This window comes from Dromiciops gliroides, chromosome 3 (assembly GCF_019393635.1).
Source record: "Dromiciops gliroides isolate mDroGli1 chromosome 3, mDroGli1.pri, whole genome shotgun sequence".
Lineage (NCBI taxonomy): Eukaryota > Metazoa > Chordata > Mammalia > Microbiotheria > Microbiotheriidae > Dromiciops > Dromiciops gliroides.
Window position 1 is genome coordinate 263,918,838 of NC_057863.1, and position 17,034 is coordinate 263,935,871.

The 17,034-nt window shown below is 33.9% G+C and overlaps 1 protein-coding gene across 3 annotated transcripts in view; it reads right to left on the minus strand.

Annotated features, from left to right (window-relative positions):
- Window positions 1–17,034, minus strand: part of NCAM2 (neural cell adhesion molecule 2) — a 269,560-nt gene that overhangs the window by 20,580 nt on the left and 231,946 nt on the right. For all 3 annotated transcript variants that reach the window (XM_043993010.1, XM_043993011.1, XM_043993012.1), the window contains 2 exons: window positions 10,722–10,902; window positions 5,009–5,213 (listed from right to left, as the gene is read on the minus strand). In XM_043993010.1, the coding sequence (XP_043848945.1) occupies window positions 5,009–5,213; window positions 10,722–10,902 (386 nt within the window). The remainder of the gene's footprint in view (window positions 1–5,008; window positions 5,214–10,721; window positions 10,903–17,034) is intronic.

Genomic DNA, 17,034 nt, shown 5'->3' on the forward strand with positions numbered 1-17,034 from the left:
CTATCTCTCTGCCTTTAATTTCTTTCTCTTCTCTTACTGCTATTGCTACCATTTTTAGAACTATATTAAATAAGAGTTGGGAGAGTGAGCATCCTTGCTTCACTCCTGAATTTACTGGGAAAGGTTCTAGTCCATCCCAATTGTATATGATGGTTGCTTTTGGTTTTAGAAAGATGCTTGTTATGATAGTTTTAAAAATGTCCCTTTATGCCTCTACTTTGTTGGGTTTTTAGCATAAAAGAGTATTGTACTTTGACAAAGGCTTTTGTGAGTCTGTTGAGATGATCATATGTTTTTGGACTTTTTTTTTTTTTTGGCAGGACAATGAGATGTTTTAGTTTAGTTTTTGTTTTTGTGAGGCAATTGGGGTTAAGTGACTTGCCCAGGGTCACACAGCTAGTAAGTGTTAAGTGTCTGAGGCCGGATTTGAACTCAGGTCCTCCTGAATCCAGGGCTGGTGCTCTACCCACTGCACCACCTAGCTGCCCTGATGTTTTAGTTTTTTAATGATTGATTACATGAATTATTTTCCTGATGATGAACTACACTTACATCCTTGGTATAAATCCCACTTGGTCATAATGAATATATATCATGGCATTATGTCTGTAAGATTTTGTTTAAAATTTTTGAGTCAATATTCATTAATTATATTGCCCTATGGTTTTCCTTCTGTGTTTTATGTAGCCCTGGTTTAGGTATTAGGGCTATATTTGTCTGACAAAATGGTTCTAGTAGTGTGTTATCTTTTTCAGTTTTTGAGAAAAATTTGTAAGGCATTGGTACTAATTGTTCTTTTAAAAGTTTGAAAGAATTCTGTGAATCAAGACTCAGTGTCTTTCTTTTCCCCCCCTGCTTTGGTAATTCCTTTACAGCTAGATCTATTTTATGAGACTGGGTTATTTAAAATTTATATCTGGTCATCTGATAGTTTGAGCATTTTGTGTTTTTGAAGGTATTTCTTTTGTGTTCTCCATTTTGTTAGCATATAATTATGCATAATATGTTATGATTATTCTTTTTATTTCTTCTGGTTTTGTTGTGATTTCACCTTGCTCATTTGCTATTTAATTGACTTGTTTTTCTGTTATCTTCTTTTTAATCAGATTAGCTAAACTTTTATCAATTTTATTAGTCTTCTCAAAAAACCAGCCTTTAGTTTTAATTATCATTTCTCTGAGTTTTTGGTTCCTAATATATCCATTTTCCCATCACTTTTAAAATATCCTCATTTATGCTTATTTTAGGTTTATTTGTTGGCCTTCTAATTTAAGAAAAAAATCACATTCAATATGTTAATCTTCTTAACATTTTCTTATATGTTTGTAGAGATACAATTTTTCCCCTGAGGAATTCTTTGGATGCATCCCAGGAGTTTTTTAGTTGCATTCCAGAAATTTGGTACATTATGTTTCTATGGTTTGTTTTTTGATCCACTCATTAGTTAAGATTCAATTTTTAAGTTTCTATTTGGGTCTATGTCTTTTGTTCATTGTCCTTGAGTTATGATTATTTTTATTGTTATGGTCTCTAACATATTTATTTATTACTTTTGCCTATTTACATTTGTTTGTAATATTTCTCTGTCGTAATACATGTTCAGTTTTTGTGAAAATTCCATGGGGAAGAAATTACATATGCATATCTGTATATAAACATATATGTTCTTTTGTAATTTCACTAAGAAGATGCCACAAATCTTTTAGCTCTAGTTTATTTAGACATTTCTTAAGTTCCATACTTTCTTTTTTGTTTAACTTTCTGTAAGACTTATTTTTAAATGGAGAGAGGGATATTGACGTCTCCTGTCATTGTTATTTTACTGTTTATGTCTTCTTTTAGCTCAGTTAATTTTTCCTTTATGCATTTGGATGTGAAGGCATTTAAAGTGTATAAGTTTATAATTGATTTGGTTTTTAGCTATGGTTCCTTTCAGTATGATGTAGTTTCCTTGTTTATCTTTTTTTTTAATGTTAATTTTCTTTGTTAGCTTGATTTCAACTTTTGCTTTTTTGAATTCACTTAATGTATAGTAAATTTTTTTCAATCCCTTAACTTTTAATTTGTGTAAAAATTGTAGGATTTTGTTTTCTTATTCAATTTGTCACTTTTCCATTTTATTAGATTAATTCATTCACTTTTAAGTTATGAGAGTTATGCTCATATTTTCCTGTCTATAATATTTTTTCAAGTTATTGTTTCTCCTGTTTTTCTGCTTTAAACATAGTACTATTTTTCTTGAGTTATTGTAGCCTGATCTTTTTTTTTTAAGGCGGCCCAATTGCCAATGGTTCTTTTCTTACCACCAAGGCCCCTTTCATTTGTTGTGCCTTTCCTTTTGGAGTTTTGCTTATTAATTCCTTTTTCTTTCCTAATTTTATCTGTTTAATTCTTTCCTTCTTTTTTCCCCTCTCTGAGTTAGTCAAGTAGATTTCTGCTCATTTTCTTCCCCTTCAACTAGTCTTCTTCATCACTTTTCTATATTTCAGGATTTGTGTGTGTGTGTGTGCATGCCTATTTCCAGAAAAGATTTCTTTGACTCTCCTTATTACCCATCTTCTATTTTTGTTTAGATACTCATTCTCTGGTTCATGGACTTACTAATTAGCTAGTTCTTTATTCTCTGTAATCCTCATAAAATCAAAGCTTCTAAGGTATCTATTATGTGCTTTTTATTCTAGGAAGTTTTTGCCACTGCCTCATAGAGCTTGCCCTGTGAATTCCCGTTTTCCATTGTGCTTCATTCCCAGAACAGTGCCTGTTCCTACAGGTGGCAAAGAGGACACTTCACCATGGTAGTATTCTCCTCTCCCACTTCCCTATTATGCAGGCCACTGCTGATTTATACCTTCTTTTAGGTTACCTTCTTTCTGCATCTGCATAAAAATCTCCTCTCTGGGTCTATGCCCTCCCAATTCCCTAGTTGATAGTTGCCCTCCCCCCCCTCTGAGTTCTAATGCCTCTCTTCCTGATGTAGAAAAAGTAGTTTTTTCAAGCACCAAATTCCATAGACCACACCCAGCACAGGGTTCCCATCTTTCTTCAACAACATTTCACTTCTCCCACAGAAGTATTCATCAGCAAAACCTCTTCCCACCATTAAAACAGAGATTCCCTCATTTTCTTCCCTTTTCAGTCCTTTCCCCCCTCCTTTTTACTCATTCCTCTGAAGGCTCTTTGCTCCTGAGAAAGCATGGGGGTCACCTTCCTTGATTTGACATGGGCACATCACATGTTCTCATCTATTCCTCTGCTCCCTTCCTCCATTTAATGCACCTTTCCATTTTGTAATGTTGTGTCACAAAAAACATTGATTTTTCCCACAGGGAAGATGTTTTCATGTTTTGTTCATAGTGAACCATATCCTCCTCTTCACTGATACTTCCACCTGACTTCTGCCTTCACCATTGTCTCCTTGTGTATATTTAGAAAGTGGTCTCTGCAGTCACTCTGGTATATTCACTTACCCTTCCTGTATTTCTTTTGTCTGGGGTTTCTAAAAAGCAAATAAAGCCATCAGGTCTGGTTTCCTTTCTAAAAATGCTTCAAATACCGTTTTATTACTGAATATCAGTTTTTTTTCATTTGTGGTTAAGCTTTGAATCGAAAAAAAAAAACCAACCCTCAAATGGGGTCACGAGGAGTCAGGCACAACTGAAACATCAAAACAACAAAAGAATCTAAAAAGAGAAGTAGTGATATAGTCAATATGGCTTCATCAAGAATAGGATATAATAGAGTAACTTTATTTCCTTTTTTGGGATGAAAGAAATTCTTTAGATAATCTACCTAGATGGTAGGAAAACTTTCCATAAAGTATTTCATATTAATTTTATTAATGATTCAATGTCAACATAGCAGGGATACTGGTTAACCTTCTGATCACCGATTTGGATAAAGGTGTAGACAATGTGCTCATAAAATTTTCAGATTACACCAAACTCAAAGGACGACAAGGATAATGTACTGGGTGATAATATATTGGATGACAGAATGAAGATACAAAAAGATCCTGAAAGCACTGAGGTGAATCTAATAAAATGAAATTCATTAGGGATATGTCCAGGTTCTTACACTTGTGCACCAAAAATCAACATCACTAATATAAAATGAAGGAGGCATGGTTAGCTAGCAGTTTCTCTGAAAAAAGGTTAAGAGACTTGAGTGGAATATTAGCTCAATATGAATCAATAGTGTCAGTAATAGTCAAAGAAGCTAAAAGCGATCTTGGGTTTTGCTGACGTGTATTGCTTCTAGGAATAAGGAGGCTATAGTCTCTTTGTATTTTGCCCTTGTCAGACTTCATTTAGAGTACTGTGTTTGGTTTGGCCACTACCAAGAAGAATTCATTGCTGGACAATAATTGATAATCTGCACGGTGTCCAAAGGATGGAAGTCAGGATGGTGAAAGCCCTTGAGTTTCTGACATATGAGAATTATCTGAAGCAACTGGAATTATTAATCAGGATTAAGAGTAGAATTAGGGAGATCATTATGGTTATCTTAGATATTTGGAAGTCTGTCATGTAAAGAAGAGAACACATTTGTTCTGTTCAGCCCTAGAAAGGAGAACCTGTATAAAGATGTTTCTTGATGTTAGGAAAAACTTTCTAATTTTTTAAAGGTGCACACAAATTGAATGGGCTACCCTCAAGAGGTAATGAATTCCCTCTCTTTTGAACTCCAACTAACATCTAGATAACTATTGTTGGATATAACATACTGCAGATTCCTTTTAGTTATGGGTTGGACTGGATAGTGACTGAGTTCAGTTCTCCAATTTTGTAATTATATAGTTCTTTGATTCTGTGAAAATACCATTAATTTATGGAGGTACGATTATAACAAAGAAGAAGGTAGCATAAGATGCAACAGTCTTACTAGAAAAATGTACAATTGTGCCCATACAAAATAGGTTTTGTTTTTATGTGCTCAGATATTGCTTGAAATAAATAACAGGTTAGAATCTGAGATTAAGATATTTTTTAAATGAATGTATGATACTCACAAATATGCAGCTTTTCCATCTTCTAGATCTTTACTTTTGCTGCTGGCACCACTTTTCTTTCCACAAATTCTTCTAGTAATGCACATTAGCAATCCACATTGTCGGGTAAAGAAGCAGCTAACATCAGTTATCACAAAAATTAGTAGAAGTGCGGCAACTCCTATGCCAATGATTGCACCAAGTCCAAAGCCATCAAAAAGCGTGTCTTAAAAATAAACAAAACATTACATTTTAGAATCGTAATAAGAACAATAATAATTTTGATTATTTTAAATTAAAAATTTCTCATATAAATAAAACATATGTAGCCAAGAATAGAAGGAATGCAGAAAACTGGGAAAACCTTTCATGGACAATCTCTCAGGTAGGATGTGAATGGGTTGGAATATTGCTGTGGTATAGAAGATGATAAGCTGGTTGACATGGAAAGACTTACATGATGTGGTATTGAAATCACAAGATTTTGATGCATTCTTTAATCACAAGGTCACAGATTTAAAGTTATAAGGGGGCAACTAGGTGGCACAGTGGATAGAGCACTGGCCCTGGATTCAGGAGGACCTGAGTTCGAATCTGGCCTTAGACACTTGACATGTACTAGCTGTGTGACCCTAGGCAAGTCACTTAACCCTCATTGCCCTGCCCCTCGCCCCGCCCCCCCCCAAAAGTTATAAGGGCCCTCAGAGGTCATCTAGTTTAAATCCTATTTTTTTTTTTTTTTTTACCAATGAAGGAAACTGAAACACAAGGAGGTTAAACAAGTAACCCAAAGTTATACAAATAGTAAGCAGCCGAAGGGGAATTTGAACCCAATTCTTTTTTAAAAAAACAATCCTCCTGAGGCAGCAGGCAATTAGATATAGGCTATACATGTGAAATTATGCAAAACATTACCATATTAGTCATTTTGTATAAGAAGACTCAGAGGAAAAAAAGAAAGCAAGAACGAAAGTGAAAAATAGCATGTTTCAATCTGTATTAAATCAATATTAGTTTTTTCTCTGGGGACAGATAGTATGCTTCATCATTAGTTCTTTGGGATTGTCTTGAATACTTGTATTGCTGAAAATAGTTAAGTCATTCACAGTTCTTTGTCAAACAATATTACTATTACTATGTACAATGTTCTCCTGGTTCTGCTGACTTTCCTATATATTGGTTTAAGTAAGTCTTTCCAAGTTTTTCTGAAATCATCCTGCTTTTTATTTCTTATAGCACAATAACATTCCATCACAATCATATACTACAACTTGTTTAGCCATTCCTCAATTGATGGATATCTCTTTGATTTCCAATTCTTGGCCACCACAAAAAGAACTGTTATAAATATTTTTGTACAAATAGGTCCCTTTCCCCCTTTTTTGGGATGTCTTTGGGATATAAGCCTAGCAGTGGTATTGCTGTATCAAAGGGTATGCACAATTTTATAGCCCTTTGGGCATAGTTCCAAATTGCTCTCCAGAATGTTTGGATCAGTTTACAACTTCAACAATACATTAATGTCCCGGTTTTCCCACATACCCTCCAACATCTAACATTTTCCTTTTTTGTCATATTAGCCATTCTGATAGGTGTGAGGTAGTACCTCAGAGTTGTTTTAATTTGCATTTCTCTGATCAATAGTGATCTAGACCATTTTTTCATATGACTATAGATAGATTTAATTTCTTCATCTGAAAACTGTTCATATTCTTTGACTATTTCTCAATTGGGGAATGACTTGTATTCTTATAAATTTGACTCAGTTCGGGGCAGCTAGGTGGCGCAGTGGATAGAGCACTGGCCCTGGAGTCAGGAGTACCTGAGTTCAAATCCGGCCTCATACACTTAACACTTACTAGCTATGTGACCCTGGGCAAGTCACTTAACCCCAATTGCCTCACTTTAAAAAAAAAATGACTCAGTTCCCTATATATTTGAGAAATGAGGCCTTTATTTGAAACACTGGCTAGAAATATTTTCCCAGCTTTTTGCTTTCCTTCTAATCTTGGTTGCATTGGTTTTGTTTATGCAACCCCTTTTTAATTTAATCAAAATGATCCATTTTACACTTCATGATATTATATCTCTTGTTTGGTCATAAATTTTTCTCCTCTTCATAGATCTGACAGGTAAACTATTCCTTCCTCTCCTAATTTTCCTATATTATCACCCTTTATGTGTAAATCATATCCCCATTTTGATCTTATTTTGTTAACCCAGCTCTAGACTCTTTTTCACTATACCAAGCTTGGATATGATGCTACCCCAAACATCACATTTTACTCTCTTTTTTTTTTTTTTTTTTAGCAAGGCAATTGGGGTTAAGTGACTTGCCCAGGGTCACACAGCTAGTAAGTGTTAAGTGTCTGAGGCCGGGTTTGAACTCAGGCACTCCTGACTCCAGGGCCGGTGCTCTATCCACTGCACCACCTAGCTGCCCCTTTAATCATATTTTTGATAGTCATTGGGGTATGTGCTTTAAGAGCCTACAACCTTTGCATATTTCCCTGCCCCATTATTAAAAATTACAAAATTAAATTAGAATTTAAAACAACAAGAGAAATAGAACAACAAACCATGCTTATATGACATGCAATCAATCGTTCATTTACAGAGACATAGATAAAGATGGGGAAACTAGCTTACTCTGGTTTTATCTGGCCAAGGTCAGGGAGTAAGAGGGAGGATCATCAGGACTTATCATTTGTCCTTTCATAGTATCCTACAGATCCCTAGGTGACCTGCCCTTGTATGTAGAAATGCTGTTGACTTTTTTGTAGCCTGAAAACTCACTGAAACAATCAGGATTTAAAAAGTAAAACATTATGTCACAAGCTAAGAGGGATAGATTTATCTTCTCTTGGCATATCTTAACACCTCTTATTCCTTTCTATTATCTTATGGCTATTGCTAACATTTTTAGAATTATGTCAAATAACAGTAGGGATAAAGGGGAATCCTTGCTTTACTACCATATTTATTGGGAAAGGTTTGAGTGTTTCTCCACTCCATATAATGTTAGCTTTTGGTTTTAGATATACATTTTTAATTACACAAACAAAGAGACACATAAACACATATACATATATCCACATTTATCTATTAAGTGAGTATTTGTCTTTTTTCACACCCATAGAATCACTATATCACTATAATTTCTCCCATAATCCCTCCTTTCTTTCCTCCCTGTTTTCTCATATCTACTCAAATCAAGCTTGATATTTATATTTTGTTACATTAACTTATGCTTTTTAGTGTGTGGTTATTTTTTCCATTTACATTATTGTAATTACAGTGTATTTTGTTTTCTAGGCTACCTGCTTACTTTACTCTGCATCAATTTCATATAGATCTTTCCCTGCTTCTCTGTACATAATTATTTTTTTACACAGTAATATTCAATTAAATTCATGTACTACAACTTATTTTGCAATTCCACAGTTGAAGGGAATCTACTTTGTTTCTAATTCTCTGCTATATATAAAAGTTCTGTTATAAATATTTTGGTGTATATGAGGACTTTCTTCTAATTAATTGTTTCTGTAGGAAATAAAGCCAGGTATGGAGTCTCCTTCAAAAGGTATGGAAATAGTGGCAGCTAGGTGGCGCAGTGGATAGAGCACCAGCCCTGGATTCAGGAGGACCTGGGTTCAAATCCAGCCTCAGACACTTGACACTTACTAGCTGTGTGACCATGGGAAAGTCACTTAACCCTCATATTGCCTCACCAAAAAAAAAAAAAAAAACCAAAAACCACAAACAAACCCAAAACAAACAAAACTAAACTAAAAAAAGGTATGGAAATAGTAATCACTTTTTAATATATATGTAAGTTATTTATATATCTTGTATATTAAGCCCTGACCAGAGAAATTTGGTACAAAGATTTTTTTTCCCATTCAACCACCGCTTTTCTTATCCTAATTTTGTCTATGCCGGAGCCTTTCAGTTTTATTTAATCAATGTTAACTATTTTATCTTTTAGTTATATCTATCTCTTGTTTGGTTAAGATATGATCTGCTTCTCTTCTGATTTTTTAAATATGATTTTTCTTTTTCTTTTTTGTGAGGCAACTGGGATTAAGTGACTTGCTCTGGGTCACACAGCCAATAAGTGTCAAGTTTCTGAGGCCAGATTTGAACTGGGTCCTCCTGACTTTAGGGCCAGTGCTCTATACACTGTGCCACCTAGCTGCCTCTCTGATTTTTTTTTTTTAATGGGGCAATGGGGTTAAGTGACTTGCCCAGGGTCACACAGCTAGTAAGTGTCAAGTGTCTGAGGCCGGATTTGAACTCAGGAACTCCTGACTCCAGGGCCGGTGCTTTATCCACTGTGCCACCTAGCTGCCCCCTCTCTCTGATTTTTAATATTAAAATTATATATCCATTTAGATTTTTTAAAAGAATTTTGTAGAATATTGTATAACATAATGTAAAGTCTTGGTCTAAGATTAATTTCTTCCAGACTATTCACTGATTTTCCCAGTAGTACCTACCAAAAAAATGAATTTTTTTCCCTTAAGTAATTTATGTTTCCACTTTATAAAACACTGGCTTATTGAATTCCATTATTTCTGATTTTCCTTTGTCTAATCTGTCTCATTTATATGTCTTTCTATTTCCAAACCAATAGCATATAGTTTTGCTGACTGCTGCTTTTTAATATATTTAGATGTCTGGAGTGCTATTCTCCCTTTATCATTTCCCTTGATGTTTTAGATATTTTTGTTTGTCCAAATGAATTTTGTTATTATTTTTTATCAAGTTCTAATAAATATTCCCTTGGTAAGTTGATTAGTACATCATTAAAAGTATAAATTAATTTGGAAGCATTGTGATTTTTATCATTTTGGCATAGTCATTTTTAAAAATTTTTTTTTTTTGCAGGCAATGGGGGTTAAGTGACTTGCCCAGGGTCACACAGCTAGTAAATGTCAAGTGTCTGAGGCCGGATTTGAACTCAGGTACTCTTGAATCCAGGGCCAGTGCTTTAACCACTGCACCATCTAGTTACCCCCCATTTTGGCATAGTCTTAAACAAGAACGCTTCAGTTATTTAAGTTGCTTTTGATTTCTCTAAGGATCTACATAAGTATTTTGTATACTTTAGTAGGTCCATGCCAAGATATTTTTTTGCATTTTGTATTTATTTATATTTAATTGGAATTTTCCTTTCGGTTATGGCTTCTTTGGATTTTGTTATTATTATATATATTTATAATAATATTATATATTATTATCTTTATCTTACTCCTGAATTCAGGGCCGGTGCTTTATCCACTGCGCCACCTAGCTGCCCCCCAACTGAGTTTTAAGGTTAGTAACTGTTAGGTTATGGAATTTATATTTCATGATGAATATTGAGGGAGATGACTTCATATTAAAAACATAATTGTACTCCCCAAGAAAAACAAGTAAGTTATCATTTCAGCATGTAAGCACAGCTTTAAGGTAGAAGTCATTTAAGTGATTTGTCTAGGCTCTCCTTTAATTTCATACATGCTATATAATAAACTTCAAAATTTTTTACTGTTCCAGTGGAATGAAAGAAGTTAGAAAACACTGCTTTAGATATAATGAGTAGAGTATGTCATATAATTAATTCATAGAAAAGAAAACATACAATTAAATATTTTTATAATTAAAAAGCAACTAAATGTAATGAAAGGACATGTGATCCCAATATCATTTTTGCTTCTAGCTTTAATAATTCAAAGATAGATGTGCTTACCTTTAATTATATTGGGTTTTGGTGGCATACTGAACTCATATACTGTTGGTTCAGAGAATCCAAGTCTATTTGCAGCTGTAATTTGTACTTCATACCCCATGGTCCATTGTAAATGTTCCAAAACTATGTGATCTTTATTACCCTGAACTTTTTTCTCAAGCCACTGATCTTCCTTATCTTTCTGTCAAAATGAGAAAAAAAAATGAACTTTGAATATCCAATTGCCAATAACTTTTTTCAAATAGTAATTGTTGGGACATACTTAAAAATAATTCTATAATATTATTATCTACTTTATAAAAGAATATCTGTTTTCAGGTGCCTCTTTTTCACTCATTTTAATATCTTCCTAAGAGAAGTAAATTTATATTAAGGTCTGTGATACAGTGGTATGTTTATAGTAAGCCTTGTTGTTTTTCAGTCATTCAGTCATGTCTGACTCTTTGTTACCCTGTGGAACATAATGCTCATAGAGCTTTCTTGACAAAGACACAGGAGTAAGAAGGCTAGAATTTATTAATACCTTTTATTTTTTTAGACAGAGCCAAATGCTCATACATATAATTATGGCTATTTCTTGGTTAATCTCAAGAAGTGAGTATTTTTTAAACCAAAGCATATTATTTAACCAGTATTTTCAATTAAAACTTTTGTTTTTCATATTTTATTTTGTATATCATTAGATCTTCATGTTAGTTTTACTCCAGTTTCATTTAGCTTTCCCTGTAACAATGTCATACTCTACATATCTGAACCTCTCTTCCCTGAATGGGTATAGGGAAGAAGGTATTGAAACATGGTGCTATGTTATTCAGTAGTACAGTATCTGGAGAATCCTCTCCTTAAATCTCAAAATAATTCCAAAAAGAGGCAACATGATGATGTTTGAGCTGGACCAGGTCTAAACTAGGCCAATCCAGTAATTTTAGGCTTAACGATAAAATGCAATAAAAGGAATTCAAGGATCATAAACACAATAAAAATCACTTTTACTAATAATAGAGTAAAAGAAACAATTTAAAAGGAAACACAATAAAAATAAAACACTATTCCTCCCTGCTTTTGGAAGAGGCACAGCTGTCACTCTTATTAGGAAAATATTTGCTAGAGGGCAGCAACAACCAAGGAGGAGCTTCTCGATAATTCCTTGAGGCTAGGTCATTTTCAAACCTTTCTGTGACCAAAGAGCCTCACTATCCCTTTAAAAAAGTAGTCCAACACCATGCCTGTGTGGGACTGTCAAGAAGGGGGTGGGTAGGGGAGATGGCAAAAGGAAAAGGAGGAAGCTTTGGCAATGTACGTGGGAGTAGTGGGGAAAGGAGGATGTGTGTGTGTGTGTGTCTGTCCCTAGCACAAAACAAGCATAACTAGCTTTTAGGTAGCATGAATTTTAGTGAGTATGTCTTTACTAGTGCAGAGGAGTTTTTTTTTTTAATACACTATAGCTTTCTTAGGTTTTGAAAGAAGCTACTAGTTATTAAAAATAATTTAAAGATTTATGAGAAATTATGTACTTTTTATTTAGCTCTTACTTTGAATTCAACAAATAGCAATATTTCCTGAAGCATTTTCAGTGCTTGGGATTTAGTATACAATTTTTGGGTGGGGCAATGGGGGTTACATGACTTGCCCAGGGTCACACAGCTAGTAAGTATCAAGTGTCTGAGGTCGGATTTGAACTCAGGTACTCCTGAAACCAGGGCCAGTGCTTTATCCCCTGTGCCACCTAGCTGCCCCCTTTAGTACACAATTTTAAAAAATAGAAAAAAACTAGAACCCACAAAAACTGGAACCAAATTGGAAATCTTAAAAATTAAAAGTGAGATTAATAAAATTGAGTGTAAGAAAACCATTGACTTAATGAAAACTAGAAATTGGTTTTATGAAAAAAAAACCCAATAAAATAGATAAATCATTAGTTAATATGATTTTTTTAAAAAGAAAAAGCAAATCACTAATATTAAAAATGAAAAGGGTGAATATACCAATAATGAAGCTGAAATAAAAGCATAAAGAGTTTTGTTGTGTATTTTTTTTGGTGGGGCAATGGGAGTTAAGTGACTTGCCTAGGGTCACACAGCTAGTATGTGTCAAGTGTCTGAGGCCAGATTTGAATTCAGGTCCTCCTGAGTCCAGGGCCAGTGCTTTATCCACTGCGCCACCTAGCTGCCCCCTATAAAGAATTATTTTGCCCAATTATATACCAATCAATTCAACAATGTAAATAAAATGGAAGAATATTTACAAAAATGTAAACTGCCTAGACAGAAGAGGAAATAGAGTATCTAAATAAACCTGTTTTAGAAAAAAGAAGTTGCACAGCATGCTAAGAAGTTGAATGAGCATCCTAAGAAAAAAGTATTAGGACCAGATGGATTTAGAAGTTAGTTTTGCCAAACATTTGAAGATTAAACTAATTCTACAACAAACATAAAAGACCTATGAAGATGCTATATATATTCAAGGAAAGAACTGATAAATAGAAGTATATATAGCATGATTTTACTTATGTGTGTATATGAATGTGTGTGTCCCTGTCTGCCTGTCTGTCTAATGGGTAGCCTTCTCTATGATACGGTGGGGAGGGAGAGAGGAAAAAAAATGAAAAGGACACTGCAAAGAATAAAAGAAAAATTGTAAGAAACCACAGAAAAGCAGGGTAGCTTTGAAAATGATATCTAGTATTTATTAATAGATTTTTTAAAAAAGTAAACAGTGAGAAATGAACATTTATGGTTTTATATTGAAACCTCTTATGTTATACTGTACATGGAAATGTTCTTTGGTTTTTTTTTTATCTTTAAGTTTAAAATGAATAAAAATTAAATTAAAAAACCATGTGCATTATAAAAGGAATTTGGTAGGATTCCTTTAATTATTTGTTCCTTAAATGTTTGGTAGAATTCACATGGAGAAACATTTGGGCCTGGGTTGTTGTTTTCTCCTCTTATGGAGCTCATTCATAGTATGTTCAATTTCTTTTTCTAAAACAGGGCTACTTAAGTATTCTATTTCCTCTTCCATTAATCTGAGCAATTTATATTTTTTGTAAATATTCATCTATTTCATTTATATTATCAGTTTTAGTAGAATATAATTGGCCAAAATAAGTCCTAATAATTGTTCTAATTTCACCTTTTCTGTGGTGCTGCATTCAATTTTTCTTTTTTTTTTTTAGTGAGGCAATTGGGGTTAAGTGACTTGCCCAGGCTCACACAGCTAGTAAGTGTTAAGTGTCTGAGGCTGGATTTGAACTCAGGTACTCCTGACTTCAGGGCCAGTGCTCTATCCACTGCACGACCTAGCTGCCCCAATTTTTTCTTTTTTTGATATGGGTAATCTGGTTTTCTTTTTGCATTTTTAAAAAAAGATTAATCAATGGTTCATATATTTTATTTTTCATAATATCAACTCCTAATTTTATTTATTAGTTCTATGGTTTTCTTGCTTACAATTTTACCAATCTTTCCTTTGATTTTCAGGATTCTCATTTTGGTATTTATTTTGGTATTTGTAATTTGTTCTTTTTCTAGTTTTTTTTGCATGCCCAATTCAGTGACTTGTTTCTCTCCTCTCTCATATATTGATGTGTTTAGAGAAATAAAATTTGCCCTAAGTACTACTTTGCTGCATCCCACAAATTTTGATAAATTATCTTGTTGTCATGATCTTTAATGAAATTACTGATTGTTTTTGTGATTTGTTGTTTGAACTATTCATTCTTTAGGATTAGATTGTGTATGTTCCAATTGATTTTTTTTTTTTTTTAGTGAGGCAATTGGGGTTAAGTGACTTGCCCAGGGTCACACAGCTAGTTAAGTGTTAAGTGTCTGAGGCCAGATTTGAACTCAGGTACTCCTGACTCCAGGGACGGTGCTCTATCCACTGCACCATCTAGCTGCCCCTCCCAATTGATTTTTAATCTATGCTTCTGAGATCCTTTGTTGATTGTAGTTATTTTATTATATTATGTCTGGAAAGGTTTCACTTATTTGTTTTTCTGTATTTGTTTGTGAGATTTTCATGCCCTATTACATAGTGAATTTTTGTGAAGGTGCCATGTACAGCTGAGAAAAATGTATACTCTTTTCTATTCACATTCATTTTTCTTTGGAGGCCTCATATCTAACTTTTGAAAATTTCTATTCATCTCCTTAACCTCTTTGTTTTATAGTTAGATTTACCTAGCTCTGAGAGGAAGAAAGTTAAGGCCCCTCCACTAGTATAGTTTTACTGCTAATTTCTTCCTATAATTCATTTAACTTTTCCTTTAAGATTTTGGATGCTATGCCATTTGGTGCATATGTTTAGTACTGATATTGCCTCATTGTCTATTGCATTTTTTTTTTAGCAAAATGCACTTTGCTTGCTTGTTTCTTTTAATTGCATGTATTTTTGCTTTTGCTTTGATGTGAGATCATGATTGCTGCCCCTGTCTTTTTCACTTCAGCTGAAGCATAATAAATTCCACGCCAGCCTCTTATTTTAACTCTGAGTATGTCTTTCTTTTACAAGAATGTTTTTTATAAACAACATATTGTTGGATTCTGATTTCTAATCCATTCTGCTATCTGCTTCTGTTTTATGGGTGAGTTCATTTTATTCACATTCAAATTATGATTTTGCTAACTGTGTATTTCCTTCCATCTTGTTTTTTCCCCTCTTTATCCTTCTCTCCCTTAATCTGTCTTCTCTCTTATCATTGTACCCCTCTCATGCTATTACCCTCCTCCTTCCCTCTTTAGTAATCTACATTTTATACCCAACTCTGTGTGTGTGTGTGTGTGTGTGTGTGTATGGGTTTTTTTGGTGAGGCAATTGGGGTTAAGTGACTTGCCCAGGGTCACACAGCTAGTAATTTGGTGTCTGAGGCCGGATTTGAACTCAGGTCCTCCTGACTCCAAGGCCAGTGCTCTATCCACTGTGCCACCTAGCTGCCCCGTGTATATATTCTTACCTCTTTGAACCAATTCAGATGAAAGTGCGGTTCAAGGATTCCCCCTCCCATTTTCCCCTCCACTGTAAAAACTCTTCCTTGTGCCCTTCTTTTATGTGAGATAATTTTCTCCATTCATCTTCTCCCTTTCTTCTTACTTCATACCTCTTTCTCACCCTTCCATTTTTTCAAAATCATCCCTACAAAAATTGACTCACATCTGTTCTTTCTTTGTAGAATCCTTTTAACTGCTCTAATATGGATAAAGCTCTTAGGAGTTACATGTATCATCTTCCTGTGTAGGAATGTAAACAGTTTAACCTTATTGAGGCTTTTATGATTTATTTTTCACATTTCTTTTTTGAGTACTCTCAAGTCATATTTGAAATTCAAATTTTCTAATCTCTGCTCTTTTCATCAGGAATGCTTGAAAGTCTTTGATTTCATTAAATGTCCATCTCTCATTCCCCTCCCTCCCAAGGTTTATGCTCTTTTGCTGGGTTGGTTATTGGTTATTCTTGACTGTAATTCTTTGCCTCCTGGAATATTGTATTCTAAATCCTCTGTTCTTTTAAGGTTATAGGTGCTATATTTTATGTGATCCTAATTGTGGATCTATGGTATTTGAATATTTTCTTTTGGCTGCTTATATTACCTATTCTTTGACCTGGAAACTCTGGAATTTGGCTATAACATTCTGGGGAGTTTTCATTTTGGGATCTCTTTTCAAGAGGTGATCAGTGGACTCTTTCAATGTCTATTTTACCCTCTGGTTCTAAGATAACTTGGGAAGTTTTCCTTTATAATTTCTTGAAACATGATGTCTAGGCTCTTTTTGTGATCATGGCTTTAGATAGTCCAGTAATTCTTAAATTAACTCTATTGTAACTATTTTTTAAAGTCAACTGTTTTCCAGTGAGATATTTTGCATTTCTACTACTTTTTCATTCTTTCTGTTTTGTTTTATTGTTTCTTGTTGTCTCACTTGCCCAATTCTAATTTTTATGGAGTTATTTTATTCAGTAAGCTTTTGTACCTTTTAAAAATTTGGCCAATTTTGTTTTTTAAGGAGTTCTATTCTTCAGTGAGGTTTTGTACCTCTTTTTACCATTATGCCAATTCTGTTTTTTAAAAAGGTATTTTCTTCATTATTTTTTGTGCCTCTTTTACCAAATGGCTAATTGTTTTTTCATAATTTTCTTGTGCTGCTTTCATTTCTCTTTTCAGTTTTCCCTGGATCACTCATTTGATTTTGAAAATGATTTTGAAGGTCTTCAAGGAATTCTTATTGGGCAAGCCAAATAAAATTAAAGGTATTCAATTCACAATTTTTCTTTGAGGCTTTGCTTGTAGCTCTTTTGACACTATTATCTTCTG